General features: G+C 35.8%; 2 protein-coding genes across 6 annotated transcripts in view; both read right to left on the reverse strand.

Annotated features, from left to right (window-relative positions):
- Nup98-96 (nuclear pore complex protein Nup98-96) overlaps nt 1-26,505 on the reverse strand; it is a 282,640-nt gene that overhangs the window by 72,384 nt on the left and 183,751 nt on the right. The window lies entirely within an intron of this gene.
- The window catches only part of LOC149475030 (alpha-1,6-mannosyl-glycoprotein 2-beta-N-acetylglucosaminyltransferase-like), a 66,050-nt gene that overhangs the window by 37,199 nt on the left and 2,346 nt on the right, over nt 1-26,505 (reverse strand). For all 5 annotated transcript variants that reach the window (XM_089713885.1, XM_089713881.1, XM_089713883.1 and 2 more), the window contains exons 2-4: nt 11,597-11,807; nt 3,708-3,806; nt 280-419 (exon numbers count right to left, since the gene is read on the reverse strand). In XM_089713885.1, the coding sequence (XP_089570011.1) occupies nt 280-419; nt 3,708-3,806; nt 11,597-11,711 (354 nt within the window). In that variant the 5' untranslated portion in view covers nt 11,712-11,807. The remainder of the gene's footprint in view (nt 1-279; nt 420-3,707; nt 3,807-11,596; nt 11,808-26,505) is intronic.

The raw sequence follows: 26,505 nt of genomic DNA on the forward strand, positions 1-26,505 counted from the left end.
GTTTAAATCCAAATCGAGTCAAAGTCGGTTACATACGAACATACAGGTAAAGAAGTTCCACTTCGATAAATCTATACTAATATTATAAAGCTGAAGAGTTTGTTTGAACGCGCTAATCTCGGGAACTAATGGTCCGATTTGAAAAATTATTTCGGTGTTAGATAGCTCATTTATCGAGGAAGGCTATAGGCTATATATCTTCTCGCTGAGACCAACAGGAGCAGAGCACTTCGGGTAAAACCGCGGAGCATGGCTAGTAAATAATATAATTGTACACACCTGTATAGCAATAATTATGGTGTCATTTTGGACTGGTCCGAAGATATCTTCATTATAAATGGTCTGGGCTTCATTGTACATCTGTATCGCTTTTCGGATATCCGTAATGTTCTTTGGGCTGGTACGGTCTGTGGCGTTGGCTGGAAAATGTAAGGTAATAGTTTAGTTATTTTATAAAAGACTAGCTTTCCGCCCGCGGCTTCGCCCGCATTTTCAAAGAAAAACCCGCATAGGTAGGTATCCTGAAGAAGGTATGGTTACCTACAGATTTATTTTGTAGGCTAAGTAGATAGTATTATTTCCATTATAATATATTGTAATCCATACTAATATTATAAATGCGAAAGTAACTCTGTCTGTCTGTCTGTTACTCAATCACGCCTAAACTACTGAACCAATTTGCATGAAATTTGGTATGGACATATTTTGATACCCGAGAAAGGACATAGGCTACCTTTTATTGCGAAATATATACCACGGGCGATGCCGGGGTGGGCCTCTAGTATACTATAAATTAACATTAATATTAAGGCTGCAGTCTAGCAAAATTGCGTTTCCAACAAGTTATTTGACAATTTTTTCCCGGCTAATGAAATGATAAACTGATTTTTTTTTCTTGTTTATCAATTAGTGTTATATACGCAATGCGCGTGAATTTTTTCACATTTATAAAGTTACTTTATGTTACCTTAATCAGGCCTTCAAGATAAGTCTCTTTCCCCCAAAATCATTTCGAGCTAAGTTTGTGCACTCACTACGTTGCAACCGATTACAATTTACATAATCTGATCAGCGCATTATTATCCTTATATAGTCGTTATTAAAAACTGCTGAATACAATTGCCGAAAAACTTATGATTTTCTTAATTAGAGCGTTATAAATTCATTAAATTTTCCATTTTTTGCCTTACAAAATCGATTGATAAATACTGCTAAAAGTTATTTTTTCCATTAATTTATTCGAGTTGGTTGAAGACCAATGAGTATTAATCCTTTAAAAAAATTTTTTTTGAATTTTGATAATTCTTTAAATATTAAAAAAAATATTTAAAATAATAAGGAAAAATCCTAGCGAATTTCTTTAGTCACGCTCCTTGGGCCGGAGCGTTCTGACGTGTGCTCTACGCTCGATTTTCCTTCATACCGAAGTGAAAGTTGCTCTACTTCATTAAATTTAATATTTTTGTTAATTGATTATTTTTATCTTAGTTTTGTGCAAATATTCGTATTTTTAAACATTTGATTTCGGTATGGAAAATAAACGAAAAAAATACGCGTGTAACTACTAGAAAAAAAATTATCTTCGAACATAAAGTTAATGAAACCCAATAGATTGCAAAGATTGGCAACAATTTCTTTATTTTACGGGGTGTCAGTCAGTATATTTCTTTAAAACTAAAGTAAGCTCATAAATTTTCTTATAATATAATTTTTTTGAAGTTCCAAAAATGTTTATTTTTCGTTTGAGAAATACGAAATATAATATAAACTTGTATTGAGAACTTGAACTTCCCAAGTTCATCCGGGGAAATCCCCATACGGGGAAAATGATTTGTTTACTCCAAAATTGATCCGAGGTGTTTTAATTTTTTCTTCTAGTCATTTTCGACGTAGCGGCATGTTGTTTGATTATTAATTTTGTAACTTAAATACAGGATGTTGGTTTTATATTCTGATCTTACAGACGCGCTGACAAATTTAGTCCACCATTTCTAGTTTAGTCTAACTACAAAACTACCAAAAAACTCTAAGTACCAATATTAAAACGAATGGATTATCATCACTTCATCAAAATTCAGTGGGGTTGAGAACTAAACAAACAGAAGTAACAGAGACGCGAAGAATAAAAAAAAGAGGACGAAAACGATAATTCGTTGATGCTTTCCCTTTTCGACGTATTGTTAGGGTACATCACCAATCTGCAAAAAACAAAACTGATGATTCCCAATTGCTGATTAAAAATGAAAAACAAATAATCGACAACAGTGGTGAAAGTTTGCTGATCACAATGAAACATCCTTCAGTGGTAGCAGATTTACTCATTTAAAATGTATCGGTGAACAGCGTAAAGGAGAGGAGGACAGGAAAACATTATGAATGTGGATGGTGGATTGTATACAGGGTGTAATCGATAAGTATGTGCAGGCGATTATGACGTTATTATTGCAGGTATCAAAAAACTTAAAACTGATGTCGAAATTACTTTACCTAATGAGCAAAATGACAATAATAACTTTTTAAAAGTATAACGAGAAATATCTAAAAAAATTACTTTATACACTCCCATATCAAAAAGGGAAAATGGGACTAGTAGAAGTTAAATGTCTAATTCCGGCAAAAGACATGAATGCGGAAGATGCGGTTAAAAAAAATTTAATATTTGAAATACAATGCAAAAAATAACACTTTTGTCATAGATAAGAATCATGACTATTTTTTCCAAATTCAGGGACAACTAAACGTTGCAGAAGCAGAAGTCTGCTTATTTGCTGTTTGGACTGGAGTGAATCATTCGTTAAAAATAGAATATATAAAATAGAATATATAAAAAAGTATGTAACGTTTAGGCAAAATAAAATGATGGACCATTATTGGATTTTACATAAATTGCCTACTGTCAGAATTGATTGATTCGAGACTTCAGCATTCGATGCCCATCAAGGACCCATCCTATATCATTCAAGCGATTGAAAAAAAAAGAGATAAATCCAGTGCAACCGATAAAGCATCAGAATGCTAGCAAAAGATTTATTAGGTTTATCAATATAAATGTATATATTATACATACATAATATAATAAATCTGTAGAAGACGCGAAGACTGACATCCGCGCGGACGGAGTCGCGGGCGGAAGCTAGTCAGAAATAAATATCTTTTGTTTTCATTTGCGTATTTTTCTATTTTATAATTTTTTAACACAAACATTACATTTTTTTTATTAAATACAAAATTTGTTTATCCGTTTTATTAGTTAAACTGAACAACTTTCACTAAGAAACTTAGGTCGAAAAAAATGTATAGAGTTATGCATTTTGTATGGCAAGCTTATTTTTTTTATATTTCGTCCAAATTTCTTTGTAAAAGTTGATCAGTTATATAAACATCAAGTTGAAGATATCAATAGAAAGTATTCGCAAATTTTGTGTACTGATAAAAAAAAATCACCCGGTGTAATTTTCACGAAAATTGTTTCAAATTGTCATTTTTGGTACTTATTACGAATATTAAATTATACGAATGATTTAATTTTTAAAAATTAAGTGGAGCAACTTTCCCTTAGTACATTTGTATTATTTACATATAGGATGACAGGATGCATTTGTTTGCACTACTAGACCAAGCCCTTAAGTTTTCTTACTAACCAAAGGGATTTACGATATCCGAATTCTATGCTAAATAAAAAAAAATAATAAGAATATAAGACTCACCGCTGTTATTTCTCGGGTGTACAGTCAAATATTTGTGTAATTCTGGTGGCACCAACGCCAACACTTGCTCTGACGTGTCATTGGAGTTCATCAGCTCTTCTGGAACGAAATTGTTTATTGTTTCATATTCTAGAAGGGTGTCTTTGTAGATTGTACATAGTAAGGCCGAGCTACTCATGTACCTGCCGCAGGGGCAATATTGAAACAATCTCGGTTGGTCGGCGGTCGGAGCAATTTCAGTTGTTCTCTAAATTGCCCCTGCTTGCCTATACAAGGCGTGTTAAACCGGCTACTCATGTACGTACAGCAGGGGCAATATTGGAATTGTACCTTTAATTGGCTCCTTAATTGTGATGTGTCTATACACATCACAATTAAGGAGCCAATTCTTGCCTATGCAAGCAGCGGCAATTTAGAGAACTGAAATTGCTCCGACCGTCGACCAACCGAGATTGTTCCAATATTGCCCAAAGGTGCGTGAGTAGCCGGCTTTCGTTGGTAGTGACCCTGCCTTCCAAGCCAGAGGTCGTGGGTTCGATTCCCACCCAGGGCAAATATTATTGATATAATTTGATTTCCATAACACAAGCGAAAGCTTAGTATGAGATCAGAACGTGCCGTGTGTGAAAATTGTCCTGAAATATTTTATTTATATTCTAGACATACTGAAGATTCTAGTCACTACAACATGCATACACAAATAACATTAGATGCTAGGAAGACATATTGTGTTAAGTTTATAGAATTCTTCTCAATATAGAATACACCGTATTTAATAAAGGATACATTTAAAAAAAATATGTGAAGTTAAGAACAGGTCTATAGGTATACGTTACAACCTATATTATAGTGTTTACTAATGTTATACATATAAATATCGTATAGGTACTCATACTTTTCAATCCATACTAATATTATAAATGCGAAAGTAACTCTGTCTGTCTGTCTGTTACTCAATCACGCCAATCAACTAATGAACCAATTTGCATGAAATTTGGTATAGAGATATTTTGATACCCGAGAAAGGACATGGGCTACTTTTTACCCCGGGAAATAGGATAGGTTTTATCCCGGAAATCCCACGGGAACGGGAACTATGCGGGTTTTTCTTTGACTGCGCGGGCGAAGCTGCGGGTGGAAAGCTAGTTCTTATATAAGTACTATAGCTTTTCGGCCGCAGCTTCGCTCACGTAGTAAGAAGAAAACCCGCAGAGTTCCCGTTCCAGTGGGATTTTTGGGATAAAAACTATCCTATGTGTTAATCCATGTTACCCTCTATGTGTGTGCCAAATTTCATTACAATCGGTTCAGCAGTTTTTGCATGAAGGATTAACATACTAACAAACATATCTACACAGTTTCGCATTTTTATATTTACTTCTTATAACAAATCATTACTGTATTTGAAAATAACGGACTTAAATATAAATTGGTAAAAAATAAAATGGGTGACCAATATTTTTTTGCAGTTGCTCTTTAGCTTATTTGTACCACAGAATACATAATAGTAGCTAAACGCTACAGAACGGACACTCTCCGCCTCCCGCCAAAATTAAACTTACCTCACCCCCGCGCGATCAGACATAAAATGGGCCATATTTTTCTGCAAGGACGATACGCAACGAAGATTGACAACATTAATCAAATTGACTTAAAGTAATTTTATTATTTTGGATTTGTGATTATCGTTTTTCGTAGACAAGATAAAAAGTAAAACAACTAAAACCCAACTACGACAAAAAACGACGCTGAAAAAGTATAAAACAAAAGTTAAATTGATGAACTAATAAAGAAGCTATGAACGAAAAGATGTGAATTATATGCAATCAGCCCATGAATACAGGTAAAGTCACAAGCAAATGCTAGTAATATATATATATATTCAAAATGTGCAAGTAAAAAGCTTTCAAATGATACCAAACACGGCATATTTATCTTAACTTTATTTTTTTACGCTGTATGTTTTGTCCGCTAGAGGGCGCCACATTAGATTTTGTGAAACCCCAAATAGCCTATAACCAGCGGACAATTAAGACGCTTCTAATGATATGTCATTTGTCGAATTCTGATAAGTAGTTTAGAAGTTACGAGGGAACAGATGAACATACATACATACATACATACATACATACATACATACATATATACATACATACATACATACATACATACATACATACATAGCCTGTCAAAATCATAACCCTCCTTTTGCTTTGCCGTAGTCGGGTAAAAATGGTTAGATATTGTGCTGTTTACGGATGTATTTCATCAGAAAAACGCGAATTTTTTTTTACGCTAGTCACAAATGTGCCAACCATAAAGCGTTAACACCACAGAACAGTAAAAACATATAGAAGTGCTTTAATGTCATAATTAGTATGAAAACCAGTGTCGCCAAACCCACACATTTAAACAGATAGTTATACAGTACACTACAAGTAAACTATGTATTTGATTGGACAGCTTAATTTGAGTAGAAACTGAATTAGGTTATAAATTCAGCATTTAAATATGTACCCTAACGCACCATGTTACGGTTTATTTTAGTATAACACCCCTAGGTATATTAGCTGTTTTGTTTCTCATTACTCAGAAATTCCAAATTCGAAAACATTCAGCTACTCCACAACAGAGGGCGTTAATTTTCGATAGATATAACTTTGAACCTCAACACATAGAGATAAGGTTGAAATTTGTGTCACTCAACATTAATGACATTAACTTGATATTTATCTGATGCTATGCTCTAAGGGATGTCAGGCGTCAGCCTTGTTGTCGATAATAATTCACAAATAAATATTTTTTTGTGCATTTTTTTTCTTTCTATTATATGAGTATAGTATAATGCGTCACATTTTGGAGTATGTTTATTACTACTAAGTACGTCTTTTCATATTATTATTATTAAATAAAAAACGGAATAGAATAGTATAAATCTATATTTACAAAATACAAACAGAAAATATGCATTATTTTAAATCTTGGAACTGCTGTAGGTTTGATGTATCGGTGGCCTTTGTTAGACTGCTTAGTGCTGTTCGACATCCAGTTAACTCGTCACGTTGCATTTATCCATTTCTCTTTTAAATAAGCCTCTTTGGGAAATCTATAAATAAATTGGTCAAATGAAAGCTAAGGAAAAATAAAATAAAATTTAATATTTATAATGTTTGTCTTTTCTAAAGTATCGATACTGTCGATATGCGCCACAAGCATCACTAAACCGACATTCGTTTGTTTATTGCAATAATATTCCAGAAAGTCTTGTTTTCTGTTCAATCTATAAAAGTACTAATTTCTTATAACATAAGGTTCATTTTGACTAGATATTTGTATACAATTTTGACAAATTACGACAAGCGAAGTTATAACATAAAATATAATTAAAATAAATAAAAATAAGACTTACCGATGGTATGAAATGCCTCCGTTGCTGATATTATTTCGTCTGCTATCATTTTTGCACTCTAATACCGAACAACACGTCCTAATTAATGAATAAATATGGAAAAAAGATTTGACAGCTGACAACCGACTCGAATATTTTTCTGCGCATAACTGAGAGCAAGTTAGGTGATCTTACCTTACCAGTGACACGTGGGCCACGCCCACATCGCACTTCTATCTACTTTACTGTTCTGTGGTTAACACACACATTTGCAGTCTCTACAGTGTGACTGTCAAAACGATCATTTTGTATGGAGTGTCCGGGGTGTGCTTGTACGGAACCAGTATAGCGAGTCCGACTCGCACTTGACCGATTTTTTATATACAAAGAAAGCACTTAAGATTGTACATGTACAAGTACCTACATATAAATCAACAAAAAGATAAAACGATAAATCATAACTATAAAAACCTTACCAAATAAATCTAAATGTATTATATCACATATCATACTCATATTTAAGTATTAGACTGATATACAAAACTTGTTTGTATCTTTGTTTGAACGCGCTAATCTCAGGAACTACTGTTTCGACTTGAAACAATTTTTCGGTGTTAGATAGCCCATTTATCGAGGAAGGCTATAGGCTATAAAGCATCACGCTTAGACCAACAGGAGCGGAGCTACGCGGGTGAAACCGCGAGGCACAGCTAGTAAAAGATAAAGAAGCGGATATTGTACCGAGATAAAGATAAAAGATAATCGGGAATCTATATCATTTTCGGACTTCCCCCCGATCAATTTAAATATTATACAGCTGAACGTTAATGATAAAACATTATTCGAATTGTTTCTAGTTAAATCGAAACATACGATTCAAGACTTTTTTTACAAAAAAGATAATTATAAGAAAACTAGCTTTCCGCCCGAGGCTTCGCCCGCGCAGTCAAAGAAAAACCCGCTTAGTTCCCGTTCCCGTGGGATTTCTGGGATAAAACCTATCCTATGTCCTTTCTCGGGTATCAAAATATCTCTATACCAAATGTCATGCAAATTGGTTCAGTAGTTAAGGCGCGATTGAGTAACAGACAACAGACAGAGTAACTTTCGCATTTATAATATTAGTATGGAAATACAAAAAAGAAACGAAAACATAATTAAAACATTAATTATATTTACATAAAAACAATTACCAATGAATTTGTGGAAAACACAAAGAAAAATGTAAATCACCAACGTCACAAAAAAACAGATGACACGAAACAAACATACAAAATAAAATAAAAAACAAAACCAAAACCTTGTAAATACTGCTCAGAGTTAGTAGTATTAATAATATCTTGTACCGTTAATTCATCTGTAAATATAGAAAAAAATATGTTAGTTTGGTAGATAAAAGCTCTGCAACTGCTGGCCCCGTTTTGATGATATTTTGAAGTGAAACTTCATTAGGCGCATTGACAGTAAAATTTCAAGGTAGCGTCGTGCCAACACCGTCTAAGAAGTTTCACTTCTGACATGTATGCTCGCCACACACGCTCTTTTTACACGCTTTATATTAGCTTCACCTGTATGTTTGTAACCGACTTCTTTGGGCGCGATTTTGACCCACTTTAAACGGCCAGATTTCGTTCAAACTTTGTAGATTTATTGAGGACCGATGACAATACACTAATTTGATAAAATTTTCTATTTCTTAGTTCGGTTTTCTATAAAAAACGAGTTTTTTAGTTTTTTTTAACTATTATTATTATTTTATTTTAGACAAAAGCCATATCCCAATAGATTCAAGATGACGCATTTTTACGAAATAAGCCTATTCGTTTATCTTTGGCTTCCTTTTTATATTATGGCTAAAATATATACCTTTCATAAAGTTCGTTTTACCAAACACGAAACGGCTTGACCGATTTTAATGAAATAAAGTTTCGCGCGGCTCCGCCCTACTAACTGATAGTGCCCGGGCTTATTAAATTTCCCGTAATAATAAATATGGTAGATCTTTTCTCCATAATCACTTCAATCATATCCTACTAATATTACAATTATGCGAAAGTTTGTGTTTGGATGTGTGTGTGTGTGTGTTTGTGACTCTTTCACGCAAATACTACTGAACCGATTACTATGAAATTTAGCACACATATAGAGGGAACTTCGATTAACACATAGGATAGGTTTTATTCCGGAAATCCCACGGGAAAGGGAACTATGCGGGGTTTTCTCTGAAAACGCGGGCGAAGCCGTGGGCGGAAAGCTAGTTATCCAAAAACGTTCAATACATTTCGTGGAAAGATAAACAATATAATAATAAATAATTAATAATTATGACTTATTTCCTGTGCGATTAGATCGTTTTAACAGAAAAGAATACCATAAATAGCTTATCAATCTTTACTTAATATTATATTAAGCTAGCTTAATATTATGCTGGAGAGTTTGTTTTTCAGTTTGAACGCATTAATCTCAGGAACTACTGGTTCTTTCAGTGTTAGATAGCCCATTCGTCGAGGAAGGCTGTAGGCTATATATACAGTGTGGAAATTTTCGATGGGCCCTGGAGGTACTTTAAAGTACTTTCCCTGCAGGACCCATCGAATATCCACACTATATCACCACGTGCTTATCACGTTGAAGTGGCGGTGGGCTGGCTATGTTTGTAGAAGAAAAGACGGTCGATAGAGTCGGCATGTACTCGAATGGAGACCACGTACCGGCAAGCGTAGTGTAGGACGCCCTGCGACGCGTTGGACCGACGATTAAAGGGGTTAAGAAAGATTCTGTGCCAAATTTCATCAAAATCGGTTGAGAGGTTTAAGCGGGAAAGCGTAACAGACAGACAGACAGAGTTACTTTCGCATTTATAATATTAGTAGGGATTTGAATGCCATAAAACCGAAAATATCAAATTCAGCGCCTACAGAAGTTTCACTTTAAAAACGTGTTAAAACTGCCTTGTAAATTGCCCTTCAGACTGTTGTTATATTTAACAACTGTATTTACTGTTATATCCCGCAGAGAACCAATTCACTTCGTTAGATTAATTAACCACACACAGCCTAATTAGTGAATAGCGTGTTTTGTCGAACCACTATAAAAATGTTTTGGTCACTTAATATTTAGATATGATAACGTTTCCAGGAAAAACAGTTGGAAATTGCTGATAAAACGTAGTACCTAACTAATTCAAATTATATATGTAACTAGCAAACCGGGCGAACTCCGTTTCGCCACCAGAGATACCTTTTCTTTGCTATAAACCTCACGGAGCCCGAGACCTTTCCAACGAACACAAAACCGGGGAATTCGGTTCGTGCGTTCTGGAGTTATAGCGTTAGGAAGGAAAACCCGACTTATTTTTCTATATGTAATGTCATATAAAAAATCGTAGGATAGTCAAAACTGTACATTGTATATTTTTTTAAGAATACTTGGGGCGTGATCTACAATAGATATTGAAGCCAAAAATATATAATGCTGTAAGTAAAAGTGAAACGACAATTATTTTAACATATCAGCCTTCCGTTGGCATCTCGTTATCGTGTTATTTTTCAATAAAACAAATTTATTATCTTTCAGGAAATTGATAAGTTATTGGCGAAGTACTTTATATTATTGATGACTGATGTGTGGCTTGTGGCTGGCGCTTTTTAACACGATTTTATCGAAGTATAATAATTTCATGAGTTTATCCTTATCGTCCTTACATGGTCCTTACTAATAAAAAGTTAAACAATGGATAAATTTCTACCATTTTCTACCATAGCTGTGTCCTGCTCTTGCTCACATGAAACGTCAATCATAAAAGCAAGACAGGTTATTGCAATAACTAATCCATTGCATAGCGAATGGGTAACATTTTATTAGTAAGACCGTATGAGTTTTTAAAGCAAAATTACCAATCTTTATTTATTTGATACACCAATAATGACTCAAATAAGTAGAATTCACATAAGTACATTAATATTATTACACAATCTACTATTACACTTGTAATATTCAAGACAGAATAAAAAAAATAAAAGATATATCCTAAGATGTAAGCTTCTTGCCTAAGATTACAAAATCATAGATCAAACTATTAAACTGGATGATATATAAGAGGGCAATGAAATGAAATTTGACATCTACCTCTACATCATCTACTCCTTATTGACGTTGTCAATAAGGAGTTATTGACAACGTCAATCAGTCAGTCTATTGATGATGTTAGTCGAGAACGGACGTGTCCGTGTTGAAATTACACGTACTCATCGTACGTACTTGTACTCGTCGGGTAAAAGAGACTTGGGAGCATCAAATAAATGTAAATATGTAAGACAGTTATAGTTCTGCTATTCTGCTTGTCTGGCAGAAATCGCTTACAGCGATAAGACCGCCTATGACATGTACATGTACATGACGTAATTACTTGTATTGCTTTTTCTGTAATTCTATATTTAGTGTGCAATACAGAATTTTTCATTCATTTACATTCATTCATTTACATTCATTCAGTTCTTACCTCCGTCCTTATCCATGCCCACACCACTCGCAGACAGCATTATCTGTACCCACAGACACAGCAGCCCCACGATGACAAACACGCGCAGGATCGACGCATATTTTAGCCGAGGCATTTCAGATCATTGTAGCTTCGCAACACCGCCCGGTCGATAGATGGCGCTTTTTCAAGTTTCACGTCTCGGTTCATAGATGGCGGTACATTGTTTGACCTGTGAATTAAACGTCAATTTGAGAAAGAATAGGTCACACAAGATGGACCCACAAGATGGACAGACGACCTGGTCCGAGTGGCAGGGAGCCGCTGGATGCAGGCCGCCAGTGACCGGTCGTACCGGAAATCCTTGAGGGAGCCCTTTGTCCAGCAGTGGACGTCCCACGGCTGATAAGAAGAGGATTGGTCAGCGCCATGTGACGTCATAAGTGGTAATGCATACTTTGAAATTTGAATTATTAATAACTAGCTGTGCTATGCGGTTTCACCCGCATTGCTCCGCTCTCGTTGGTCTTAGCGTGATAAATTGATAATATATTAAAGCCTATCCCGATAAATGGAATATCTAACACCGAAATAATTTTCCAAATCGGACTAGTAGTTCCTAAGATTATCGCGTTCAAGTAAACTCTTCAGCTATATAACATGACTAACTTTCCGACCGCGGCTTTGCCCGTGTAAATTGTCGAATCGTCATCAAGTTGTTTTGAGAATATAAAGACTTAAGTTCGAATTTAGGTGTATATTATATGTATTTAAGTAATATAATATATTATTAAGGTTTTATATAAATTAGTTATGATATAATAATATCGAAATATTTCAGTTGATGTTAAAATTTTAAACTTGTAGGATATGGCCCTATTGACCTTGCAAAAAACTACAATTAGCGATGTCATATCTTTTAAATAATCAATAACAATGTAATAGAAAAGCTAATCGGCTACCTACGATGTAATCCTTATCTTTTTTGTAAGTACTTTATTACTTTGAGAATTTCCTGTGGTTCTTGATAATCCTTTAAAGCGTATAGCTTATCTTAATATAATTATATAAATCTCGTGTCACAATGTTTGTCCTCAATGGACTCCTAAACCACTTAACCGATTATAATAAAATTCGCACACCATGTGCAGTTCGATCCAACTTGAGAGATAGGATAGTTTAAACATGTAGGTACCACGGGCGAAGTCGGGGCGGACCACTAGTAGCTTATAAATTATACACACACATGATAAACCAATCATATCGCTTCATTTACCCCGCCTTCAGCACAGCGTGGAAGCGGCTCAGCGGTGCTAGGTTTTCCGCATACCTACAAAACAATTTTTTTTTGTGGTGTCTCTCAATGTTAGCCAGAAGGGCTTCTACATTTTAACGCGGACGCGAGGGTGAACTGAAGGTTCACCCTGGTAGCGACATGCACAAGGGCGTCCCCCCTTGACGGGGATCTCGAACCTCGGCTTGGGCTGTCGCTTGAATGGAGGAGGCCAGAAGGGCCCTAATCGGACGGGACCTACAAAACAAGCGAGAGATGTGTGCGAAGTACCTATGTTTATTGGTTCTATAATTTTGAGAAATAGAAGACATTTTAACACATTCTCACACCGCACACTTTCGTCGCACAGCTTTGATGGAAAAGCAACTTTAATGACGGGGCCACGAGTATTGATTGGAATTATTTCGCGAAAACTCAATTATAGGCCTATACAGGGTGTAATCGTTAAGTGTGCACAGGCGATTTTTCCGTAAGTATTACCGATAACAAAAAACTTTAAACTGATATCGAAAGTACTTAACCTAATGAGTAAAATGGCCGTAATAAATTTTTAAAAATAAATCGCGAAATATCAAAAAAATTATCTTAAAACCATTACATTACATTAAGTATGAAATATGAATATCCCATATACATTAAATATGAAAGATTTTAGCTTTCTTTTTCTTTTTTTGGTTTTCTGCTTTAATTACTTCGCAAATTTGAAGTGACATTTTCCACGTTTTCCCGGACATTTTCACGCATTTTCCGGATATTAATAATATTAAAATTAATTATAGTATTTTCAAGTATATGTATATCATAATATTAAAATAGATATTATATATTATTATTTTTTATTTTTTAATAACATTATGCAGTTTTGAGCAAAAAATACACCCACTGTCAGCAAGGTTTCATTTCATCTCATCTCATCTCATCTCATCTAGGGCATGCAGAACCGAGTCCGGTTCCAAGTTTCTGAAACCCGGTTCCAAATCGAGCTCAGAACCGGGTAGAACCGGGTTACCCGGTTCTTTTATAATACCTCGGAAAAAATACGAAATTAAACAAATGTAACTGTAAAAGTACCTTTTATTTTACGGGAAACAAAATTTCAATACTTCTCTTAATTTATCAGTCTTATAAAAGTACCTTGTTAATTGTTATCATAATATCACATATAAAAAACTTAAACCTTATTCATTAACTGCAAACTGAAAAGCAAAAAACCGGCCAAGTGCGAGTCGGACTCGCGCTCCGAGGTCTCCGAACAGACATATTTTTATAATGTTGTAACTTTAAAATTTATGTTTCTAGCAATTTTTCCTTTATCTGTGTTATAAGACGTTACTTTTACCAAATTTAAAGGCTCTGTTTGATGATTGACGGCTGTATCTTTTGATGCGTTGGCTTGTGAGTTTGACTTTTTCACATAAAAGGGACCGAAGACTTGAGTATTCGATATAAATTTCAGCTTGATACCAAAAACAAAAACATGACTGGATCATTATATGAAACAGTAAAATCAACAGCTTATGCTTAGCTTATCAAATTCACGACAAATCTAATAAAAATATTTCTGTAGGCTAATTTTTGTCATTTTCGAAGCCTATTTTTTTTAATACAACCGTAGGAAAGTTATAGAATCTTGGTTAGACAACCAATCAGAGCCACGCTTAAGGCGTGGCACGAAAATTCGCGATGCACGTGAGTCTGACGTTGCCAGATACAATAAATTTGTTAAAAAATGCAGCAAAATATAAATAATACTGTATATTTTAATATTTTGGTCTGAACCGGGAGAACCGGGTTTCATACTATTCAGACCCGGTTCTCAAGATCATCAAAAAACCCGGGTTTACCCGGGTTTTTCAGAACCGGGTAAACCCGGGAGCATGCCCTACTTCATCCCCTTCAGCCCCTTCGTACCCTTCAACCTCTTCATCCCCTTCAACCCCTTCAACCTCTTCATCCCCTTCATCCCCTTCAACCTCTTCATCCCCTTCAACCTCTTCTATCTCTTCATCCCCTTCAACCTCTTCATCCTCTTCATCCCCTTCAACCTATTCACCCCTTCAACCTCTTCATCCTTTTCATCCCCTTCAACCTCTTCATCCCCTTCAACCCCTTCATCCCCTTCAACCTCTTCATCCTCTTCATCCCCTTCATCCCCTTCAACCTCTTCATCCCCTTCAACCTCTTCATCCCCTTCAACCTCTTCATCCCCTTCAACCTCTTCATCCTCTTCATCCCCTTCAACCTCTTCATCCCCTTCAACCTCTTCATCCCCTTCAACCTCTTCATCCCCTTCAACCTCTTCATCCCCTTCAACCTCTTCAACCTCTTCATCCCCTTCAACCTCTTCGTCCCCTTCAACCTCTTCGTCCCCTTCAACCCCTTCAACCTCTTCATCCTCTTCAACCTCTTCATCCCCTTCAACCTCTTCATCCCCTTCAACCCCTTCAACCTTTTCATCCCCTTCAACCTCTTCATCCCCTTCAACCCCTTCAACCTCTTCATCCTTTTCATCCCCTTCAACCTCTTCATCCCCTTCATCCTCTTCAACCTCTTCATCCCCTTCAACCTCTTCATCCCCTTCAACCCCTTCAACAGCTTCATCCTCTTCGTCCCCTTCATCCTCTTCAACCCCTTCATCCTAGGGCATGCAGAACCGAGTCCGGTTCCAAGTTTCTGAAACCCGGTTCCAAATCGAGTTCAGAACCGGGTAGAACCGGGTTACCCGGTTCTTTTATAATACCTCGGAAAAAATACGAAATTAAACAAATGTAACTGTAAAAGTACCTTTTATTTTACGAGAAACAAAATTTCAATACTTCTCTTTATTTATCAGTCTTATAAAAGTACCTTGTTATGATAATATCACATATAAACTTAAACCTTATTCATTAACTGCAAACTGAAAAGCAAAAAACCGGCCAAGTGCGAGTCGGACTCGCGCTCCGAGGGCTCCGAACAGACATATTTTTATAATGTTGTAACTTTAAAATTTATGTTTCTAGCCATTTTTCCTTTATCTGTGTTGTAAGACGTTACTTTTACATAATTTAAAGGCTCTGTGTTCATGAAAAGTACCCTGTAGGTTTTGAGTCCCATGCGAATGTTGAAATTTGCGAAAATTTTCAGCATTTACGGCTGTATCTTTTGATGCGTTGGCTTGTGAGTTTGACTTTTTCACATAAAACTTAAAAGGGACCGAAGACTTGAGTATTCGATATAAATTTCAGCTTGATACCAAAAACAAAAACATGACTGGATATGAAACAGTAAAATCAACAGCTTTTCAAATTCACGACAAATCTAATAAAAATATTTCTGACCGGCACACACTAGTATATAAAAAACCTTATTATTTAACAGCGGATCTCTCGCACACAAACAAACATTTGTTTACGAAATAGCTGCGAAACATCGACAAAATGCTATTTTTCTTAACAAACACTTTGTATAAACACATTGCATACACAAAATATGTGTAATCAAGCAAGGTATTTATTTTAACGACTTTTAACCGACTTCAAAAACTTAAATAAATATTCTTTTGACTAGATTTTTTGTTAATTATGTATTTGAAGAAAAAAATATCTTATATATAAAATTCTCGTGTCAAAATGTTAGTCTGCATACTCCTCCGGGTGGACCGATTCTCATGAAATTTTCTGTGCATATCGGGTAAGTCTGAGAATCGGCCAACATCTATTTTTCATATGTACCACGGGCGAAGCCGGGGCGGACCGCTAGTATATATATATATATATATATATACATAGGTACTGGTCGAATTGAGAAACCGAGTTTATTGGTCTATGATATACTACTAATATTATAATTGCGAAAGTTTGTGAGGATGTTTGTGTGTGTGTGTGTGTGTGTGTTTGTTACTCTTTCACGCAAATACTACTGAACCGATTACTTACAATCAAATTTAGCACACATATACAGGGTAACTTGGATTAACACATAGGATAGGTTTTATCCCGGAAATCGCACGGGAACGGGAACTATGCGAGTTTTTCTTTGAAAACGCGGGCGAAGCCGCGGGCGGAAATCTAGTTACATATAAAATGTATAATGTATGTAAGTAATTTGCATGCCGTTGAATGACGGCTAAACATGCTGTAAAAATGTATTTTAAAACCTATGTATTTCATGTTTACTTGCAAATAAACGATTTATTTATTTATTTTTGTAAAAAAGAAGGCATTTTATCTATATTTATAATTTATCTATATTATTATAAAGCTGAAGAGTTTGTTTGTTTGTTTGAACGCGCTAATCTCGGGAACTACTGGTCCGATTTGAAAATTTTTTTCGGTGTTAGATAGCCCATATATAGATGAAGGTTATAGACTATATTATATCATCACCCTAAGACCAATAGGAGTGAAGCAATGCGGGTGAAACCGCGCGCCACAGCTAGTCTTTCATAAATGGGACTAATATTCAATTTAATAAGTTAAAAAAAAAATCAATCATTTTATTAAAATGCGGATTTATCGATTTCAAAGATTTAATAGCAAACAATATTTAAACATTTTTTACAAAATTTCCGCTAGTGTGACCACCTCTGTCCTTAGATTCACGCGTTCAACCAAACAGACAAACGAATTAAAAACTTCAGTTTTTTCACATTATCATTCACATAATAAATCTGAAAAAACTACGAAGCGTTGATAATTAAAACAGCCTTGTTATTGCAATGGTGATTATCAAGAAATGCGCAGGAGTCGATCATTCGGAACAAAATCATAGTATTGAGAATTTGTTTAGTTTTTAACGGATTTATAGCCGGATTTAAACGTTTTAAACGTGTTTAAAACCTGTGTCAGGAAAATAATGTGTTACGTATTAGACAGTCCGCACGAGCAACTTTGTCTCCGCAACTTTTTTGTCTCCGCAACTATTTTGTCTCTCCCACCCATGGGCTAGTATGAAAGTGCGCGCACGTAGCGACGCAACTCCCCATACAAATTGATGGGAGAGACAAAATAGTTGCGGAGACAAAGTTGCTCGTGCGCGCTGGCTCTTATAGTAGGTACATTTTATTTTTAACTAGCTTCCGCCCGCGGCTGCGCCCGCTTGATGTTTTGATAAAAGGCAGCCTATGTTCTTTCTCAGGGTCTAAAGATTGTCTGTGCCAAATTTCTTCAAAATCGGTTGAGAGGTTTAAGCGGGAAAGCATAACAGACAGACAGACAGAGTTACTTTCGCATTTATAATAGTAGTAGGGATAATTTTTTAAACATAAAAATTTGCAAATTGAAGAGTTTAAAGGTCAAAATCCTGTTTTTAGCTTGAAAGCTAACACGGACGGAGGATCGAACGGATAGAAGTAGAGATAAACTACGATAACATGGCGCGCCCCTCCAACATTCAAAACGTTTGAAAGTATTTGTGAAAGTATGTATTTACAATGCACCACCAAGATTCACAACGCATGTGTGCGTAATGAGACGGCCGTCAAACAAAAACAAATCCACGGATTTGTTGCTCGACTAGTCACGCTCTAATCGCTCATTATTATTATAGTCTGTCCACTATAAGAATTGCTTTTTGACAGCTCGACGGGTGAGACCAGAAGTGATGTTCAAAAGATTATCGATTGTGATACCATTTCAATTATAAATTCAAAATATTATCATAAATCGAATCAGGTACGTAAATAATAATTACAACGTAAACGTACTAATAAGATATGTAATAAGACCACATATCTATGCATTGTATGTTAAAACTAAACTAAACTAATATTTTATTATTTATTGGTTTCTATCTTACAATTTGGTTGTATTTACGTTTAAATTATATAACATAATAGAAGAGTTTTTCTGTATCGGATATATTTTACAGAGTATTTCTACCGATTATTTTAATCTATCGACCCATCATTGAATAATTCTGTGTAGGCATCACTAAGTGGGCGGGACCTGTCCATGAAGTACGATAATTATTTGTATGAAATCTTAACATAGACAATACAATCCTACATGGGCGTGAAGCTGTCAAAAAGCAAATAATATAATGGACAGAGTATAGTAATGGCGCTGCACTGACGACACGTGCGTAGTATTCTATGAAAACGACACGTGCGTTGTCTTGGGCGCTCGGCAACTTATGATTAGTTGACCAACAAATCTGAACGTAAAGTACTAAAGACGAATACGTACAACTACATACAAACTCCTTCGTAAGGATGTCACTACACACATTGAAACAGTAATTTGGAGGGGCGCGCCATGTTATCGTAGTTTATCTCTACATAATATTACTGTGGCATATCCTTGAGATATTTTCAACTTTTTATATTTAAGGGATAACTTTGAAAAAAAGGAGCCTATAATAATTGTAGACAGGTTCAACTATTTACCTATATTTAAAATCTTATCACTGTAGTTATTTAAAGAAAGAAAGAAAGAAATACACTCACCGGCACGGAATCTTGGCCACTTACAAATTTGCCGATAAAAAAAGTTTGAAGTGTTTTTCACGATTTTTTTGTATGCAGATATGTTAACATATTATTTGTTTAATGTTATGGTAAGAAATCATTAAGTTTGAGAATAATCTTTTACCACTTTTTAAGAGTTACTCGAAATTTGTGATTTGTGCGGTTAAGCCGAAGTTACGAATTGTTCGTTTTAAACTTTTTTCGATATCGTATATGACGTTTTAAGATATTGTTATTATTGTACTGTGGTCAATGATCATAACAAACAATAAAAAATGCCGTTAACATCTGAACAACCTGCTCAGGCCATCACAATGTCAGACCAATGACTGCCGCAACGTAAAGTACCTAATGTACAGTACGTACCACGTTCAGCGGTGCACTATGCATGGAGAAGATACCAGGAGACTGGTAGCTACACGTGCAGACCAGAAAATGAAGGCGTGAGGTGCACATCAGCTCAAGAAGACCCGTTTATTGTTCAAGAGATACTCAGAAATGGCTTTCTGACAGTTTTTGAGATACACCACCGGCTCTAAAACACCAGGATAAGAAATGTGAGTGAGCAATCGGTGAGAAAACTAATGAAGGAAGTTAATTTGAAGGTTTGCAGACCAGCACGCCGTCCAGAACTCCTCAGACATCACAGAGAAGCACGTCTTCGTTTTGCACGAGAACATGAAAACCGGACCCACAGCCAGTGCGCTCGTGAGGTGTTCACAGATGACTGCTAACGCACTTTACGAGCTTCTGATAGCCAAGAGTCAGTATAGAGGGGATGAGAAGAGAGGTTTTCACCCATCACCACACTCAAACTGCGATTTTTCATGGAGGGTCAATAATGGTATGGGGAGGTATAAGTTCCGATGCTCACACGGAGTTAGTTATCGTAGATAATGCCTTAAATTTGATCAGGTACATTGAGGAAATTCTCCAGGAACATGTTCAGCCCTATTACAGGTTTATCAGTGAAGAAAATTTGCTACTAATACACTATAACGCACGTCCGCGTGTCGTACGATGCGTATAAGAGTACCTTCAAGAGGTTATTATTGAAAAATTGGAGTGGCCAGCTCGTAGCCCGCATCTTAATCCAATAGAACACATCTGGGACATGCTTAAAAGAAACATAAAGTTCGATTCCAACCCAGCACCAATGTTAGATGAGCTTAGAAATACAGCTGGGACCGTTTGGTACACTATAGCTCAAGTGGACATCAAAAATGTCTTCCAGAGTATGCCAGACTGGATTCAAACAGTGTTTAAGGAAAGAGAAGGAAACACCCTATATTAAAAGGTTCAATTTTTTTTATGGAAACGTTCTTTCTAATTTTTCTGCATTTTTTAAGAAATCATTTAAATTTCACAGGAAAAGCGTAAATTCTTGTTTAATTCATATCTACGCGGTAGTACTTCTTATGAACTTCCAATTATTACTAAAAGTTAGTAAAAACATTAAAGTAACTAGTTTTGATTAAATTTTTATTGAATTTTGTAGTAGAAAAGAAATAGTGTTATTTTACCCAAAAATTTGCAGTGGCCAAGATTCCATGCCGGTGAGTGTATTTCATAATTAAAACTGAGTTTTAAACACAACAATTTAAATATGAAAAAGTGAAAACTGACTGACTGTCACAGTGATCTTTCAAGGAACAGCCCAAACTACTGGACGGATTGGGCTGAAATTTGGCATGCAGGTAGATGTTAGGACGTTGGCTTCCGCTAAGAAAGGATTTTGTTCAATTCTACCCCCAAGGGGATAAAATAGGGGATAGAAGTTTGTACCATGAAAATTTATCTTTTCCACGCAGGCGAAGCTGCGGGCAACAGCTACTATATTCATAAAAACCACACACTCGTTTTTCCATACCATTCTATATCTACAGTTTAATTAACAGTAACAAAATATTCGAAAAACTGTAATCCCCAGTGTATAGTTTGTTTTTAATCTAGTTTTAAAACGAATAACCCAATAGCCTAATATCTAGACACGCAAGCTGAACGGTCAAGCGTGTGTTGGGCGGCCTCGTGGTTCCGGATATTATTTTAACTAGATTAATTCCGAATCGTAAATGTTAAAAATATCTTATGACGATTCAAAAGTTCTAGAGGAGGTTCTAATTGAATGAATAAATGATTGAATTTGAGTTTGATGTTTCCCGCAGCAAGTAGCAATTTTACAAGAATGAAACGTTTTAACGTGGTAAGTCAACGATATAACAATTCAAAAGGGAAAGATAAGTTACATTATTACATTCAATCTTCAGAAACGGTAAAACGCGCACACGATTAGAAGTTGGTTGAAAAAAATGAAAACGGAAAAATTTCAAGTCTTCGTACTGTTGAAATAAGGTCGAAACTTTGCTCACGGTGTTTTCGGGTGAAGCCACAGGGCACAGCTAGTATATGGGCTATTGTATGACCTGACATTCAAAACCAGGATGTCATTATCTTATAGTATCATTATAAATGGACATAATGTATTACGTGTATGTAATGTAATGTATGGAATGACATTGACGCTTATGACTAGCTGCGCCCCGCGGTTTTACCCGCATTGCCTCGCTCCTGTTGGTCTTAGCGTGATGATATATGTATAGCCTATAGCCTTCCTCGATAAATGGGCTATCTAACAGTGATTCTTTTTTCAAATTTGACGGAGTTCCTGAGATTAGCGCGTTCTAACAAACAGTTCAACTTTTAAAAAAAATATTAGAATAGATGTACTGGAAGTATAGGCCATCACACATACTTGATACATATTACCCGACTAGCGGTCCGCCCCGGCTTCGCCCGTGGTACATATTTACGTTTTCTCTACATAAGAACCATCCTCGTACTTCAAGGAATGTAATAAAAAAAGAATTATCGAAATCGGTTCAGCCGTTCTCGAGTTATGCGCTTACCAACACATTTTGCGATTCATTTTTATATATAAGAAAGATAAGAAGATTATAGGGACACCCTCACACAATGAAAGAATCTCTATGAATTCAGAAAGCACAGAAATGCATACAATTTCACCAATCCATTGCGAATCGGTGGTAAATTTAAAGAATGTAATGACGATTCAAAAGTGCTTCTGGAAGAAGTCTAATTGAATAAATAAATGTTTGAGTTTGAGTTTGAGTTTCAGATTCATAATTTTTACGAGCGTTCTGAATTCCGGACCGAAGGAATATAACGCACGCTCATCTTTCTATACATTTATTGTAGGTATATACATATGTATACGAACACCGGAATTAAGATTATTTCTCAGTTGTGCTGCAAAATTGGTATGTTGATGAATTTGTAAGTATCCTCACATGCTAACGGAATTCAGATTATGACTTAAGAATCTGAATTTAGTCACGCATTCCGGTGGTGTGAGGCGAGCCTTATAATATTGTTTACGCTTCAAAGCGACTAGAGAAACAACAAAATGCACTAAAAACATAACCCTCCTTCTGGCGAAGTCGGGTAAAAAACGGTTACAATCCAATGATTTTATGAAAAACGCATCCGCAGAAATGTTGCAACAAATTCCAATGTTTTATGCCAATAATATAACTTTACTATAATATTATTAAGAAAAAGCTAATTAAATAAAAAAAAAATGTTTTGTAATGAACTTAACTTTCAGAAATTATTCTTTTTAATGGATTTTAAACCCGATTTATTTAATAAAAACATCCATTTGAGAAGTTGGTTAAGAATATTATAATGAACCCAAAAAGCTGATGAATCAATACATGCGTGAAGCTCGTACACACAGAAACAGAATTCGCATGCGTATGCGCTATTTTTTGCATAATAAGTTGCAACGGTACTTCGTTAGGGTTGTCACCGAGAGGTTATAAAAAATAGTCATTTTTTTTATTAAAAAAATATACATGAGTGTTATATATAAGTATAATTAGGCGTTCAATTTTATATTTGATAGGTATTATTTATTATTTGAAGAAGTTAAATACAGTGAAACTTGGTTAAGTGGGACCTGGATAAGTGAGAAACCTCCATAATTGGAACTCATGCTGAGGTCCCAACACTTTGGCACTGAATTACCTCTGTTAGTGGGACGAGGTAAACCTCTATATCTGGGATTTGTTCTTTCGATTTATCATCATAGTTACCTCTATAACTGAGACAGCGAGTAAATTTTATATGCATACACCTCTGTAACTGAGATAACATTGTTTGTTTACTCATTCTTATTCTACCCACAAATTCCACACGTAATTCCAAGTACGTAAGTACAAATTTTGAGCTTCAATTACCTTCAGTTTTAGTTTCGCTTTACTATCCTTACAGATGTTTATTTGAAAAATGTCAAAACGAAAGCTACAATCGTTATCATTACGTGAAAAACTGAAGTTAATTAATGGAACCCTCTGTAAATGAGACAGATATTTATTTATACCTGTATATCTGAGACACTGGGTAAGTGGAATACCTCTATAATTGAAACGACATTGCAGGTCCCTTGATGTCTCACTTAACCAGTTTCACTGTACTACAGCATATAATAAAGCGTCTGAAACTTATATATTATAATCTTAGTTTATTGGTCTATGACATCTACACTAATATTATAAAGAGGAAAACTTTGTTTATTTGTTTGTTTGATTGTAATGAATAGGCTCATAAACTACTGGACCGATTTTAAAAATTCTTTCACCATTCGAAAGGTACATTATCCACGAGTAATATAGATTATCACGCTAAGTCCAACAGGAGCGGAGCCAAACGGGTGAAACCGCGCGGCACAGCTAGTAATTAATAAAGTGATAATATCTAGTTAAATTGCAAATTTGAAAAAAAAATATGATTCGACAATACATACTTTCAATATAAATAGATGGAACCTTATAGACGTTACTTTGTATAACGAAACTATGAAAATTAATTAGGGGATGCAAAATTCATACGAAGAACGGTCGGCAGCAATAAAGTGAAGATAAGCGAAGCCACGGGAAAGCTATAGTAGATACTAGTTATATCCTATCCTATCCTACTACCTACTAATATTATAAATGCGAAAGTTTGTGAGGATGGATGTATGTGTATGTTTGTTACTCTTTAGCCGCGTCCAGACCGACCGAGCGCGGCTCGCGAGTCCCGCTCGCGAGCCAATAGCTCGGCCGGTGTGGACGGCGCTCGGGCTTCCTCGGGCGCACGTTGGCTCGGCCGAGCGCCGCTCGACCCCGAGCCATGCGTTGTCGGTTTTTGGCGATGCTCAAAGGCGGCTCAGTCCGAGCGGCTCGCCCGGTGTGGACGGACATAACGACGCTCGCGAGCCAGAATCAAAAATGGATAAAGAAGACAGTATTCGCTTAATACAACTTTACGGAAGCTTCAAAATGTTATGGGATTCGAAAGATCCAGATCATTTAAATAAAAACAAGCGAGTTCCTGTTCCTTTAACAAACTGTTACCGTATTGGTTTCGGTTTTGGTACAATTTTTTAATCCAGATTTTTTGTTTCTTTTTTCTTTTTTTTATGATATATCCAGACAACACAAGCGCCGCAGCAGCTAATAAAACGTGGTTTTCCATCGTTGTACGGAGATAAACTGAATGCTCAAACCGGCTCACCTTGGCTCGCGAGCGCGGCTCGGAACTTTTCACAAATAGCTCTGGTGCCACGGCTCGCGAGCAGGAAGTCTGAGCGCGGCTCGCGAGCCGCGCTCAGCCGGTCTGGACGCGGCTATTCACGCAAATACTACTGAACCGATTACAATGAAATTTAGCACACATATAGAGGGTAACTTGGATTAACACATAGGATAGGTTTTATCCCGGAAATCCCACGAGAACGGTTACTATGCGGGTTTATCTTTGAAAACGCGGGCGAGGCAGCAGGCGGAGGCTAGTGTAATCTATAACGTCCAGAAAATACACGTTTCAGAGTTTGCGAACAAACTTCGAAAAAACCATTTTTAAGATTTTTGAAAAAACACTTCTTTAGGCGCGTTGAGAGTAAAATTTCAACGTCGCATCATGGCAATACCGTTGCGTGATGGAGCAAGAAGACGATTTTGGGATCTTTGAAATTTCACTTCTGACACGTATACTCGTCATACACGTCTTTTTTATGTATTCAATAGCTGTTTGAATAGTTGTACTATTTATTTACCCCTAAGTAATAAGGGTTTCCAGGCAAAACAAAATTTATCGGATCAGCTAGTCGTATAAAATCTTGAGCGTTCCCACCGGAGATCCCGGGATCCCCTCTTTACTTGCGCGGAAGTAGGCCACCGTGAGGTTTTAGTCAGTAGAAGTCTGACATAACCGTGCTGCTGCCCCCGAAGCAGCCGGTATTCATGAAGAATTTCCTCACGTTAAAAAAAAAGTCGTATAAAATCTTATCAGCTGATGGTGTAAAAATATAGAAAGTTACAAATACACGATACATAGTAAACAGTTACATAATAATATTTCGACATAATTGTCTTGCATAGTGTTACATTGATGCTTACACCCACGACAAGAACGAATTCATCAAAGTTGCCTTATGATAATCATGTCTACACTTATCTAAATTTCTATACTAATATTATAAAGCTGAAGAGTTTTGTTTGTTTGAACGCACTAATCTCAAGAACTACTGGTCCGATTTGACAAATTATTTCGATGTTAGATAGCCCATTTATCGAGGAAGGGTATAGGCTATATATCATCACGCTAAGACTAACAGGACCGCAGCACTTCGGGTAAAATCTCGGAGCACAGCTAGTGTTTATCACTCTATCTATTAAAAAAAACCGCATCATAATCCGTTGCGTAGTTTCAAAGATTTAAGCGTACAAAGGGACATAGGGACATAGGGACAAGGAAAGCGACTTTGTTTTATACTATGTAGTGACTAACACCGAAATAATTTTTCTTATAATATTATAAGTATAGATCTTAGTATAGATCTTAGTATAGATAAGCAAGCTTGATGTTTTTAATTGTAAATAGATTAATTATTTTAATAACAGCTCCTTTTATAGATAAATATATAAGTAATAAATATACTTCTCTAATATTATACTTGTGACAACCCTAGCAGAAGAAATAACCAGTTTTAGTCAATTATTAAAAACAAGTGACCGAGGCTTATAAAAGGCGAGTCTCTTTTCTTCTTTATAACGTTCTTTAATTTTTAATTTAAAGTTATACAATTTAGAGAAAATATTTCAGAATTGAATTATTCAGAATTTT

This window comes from Colias philodice, chromosome 31 (assembly GCF_061535455.1).
Source record: "Colias philodice isolate Cphi_HAF_F1 chromosome 31, ilColPhil1 Martin Lab GWU primary, whole genome shotgun sequence".
NCBI lineage: Eukaryota > Metazoa > Arthropoda > Insecta > Lepidoptera > Pieridae > Colias > Colias philodice.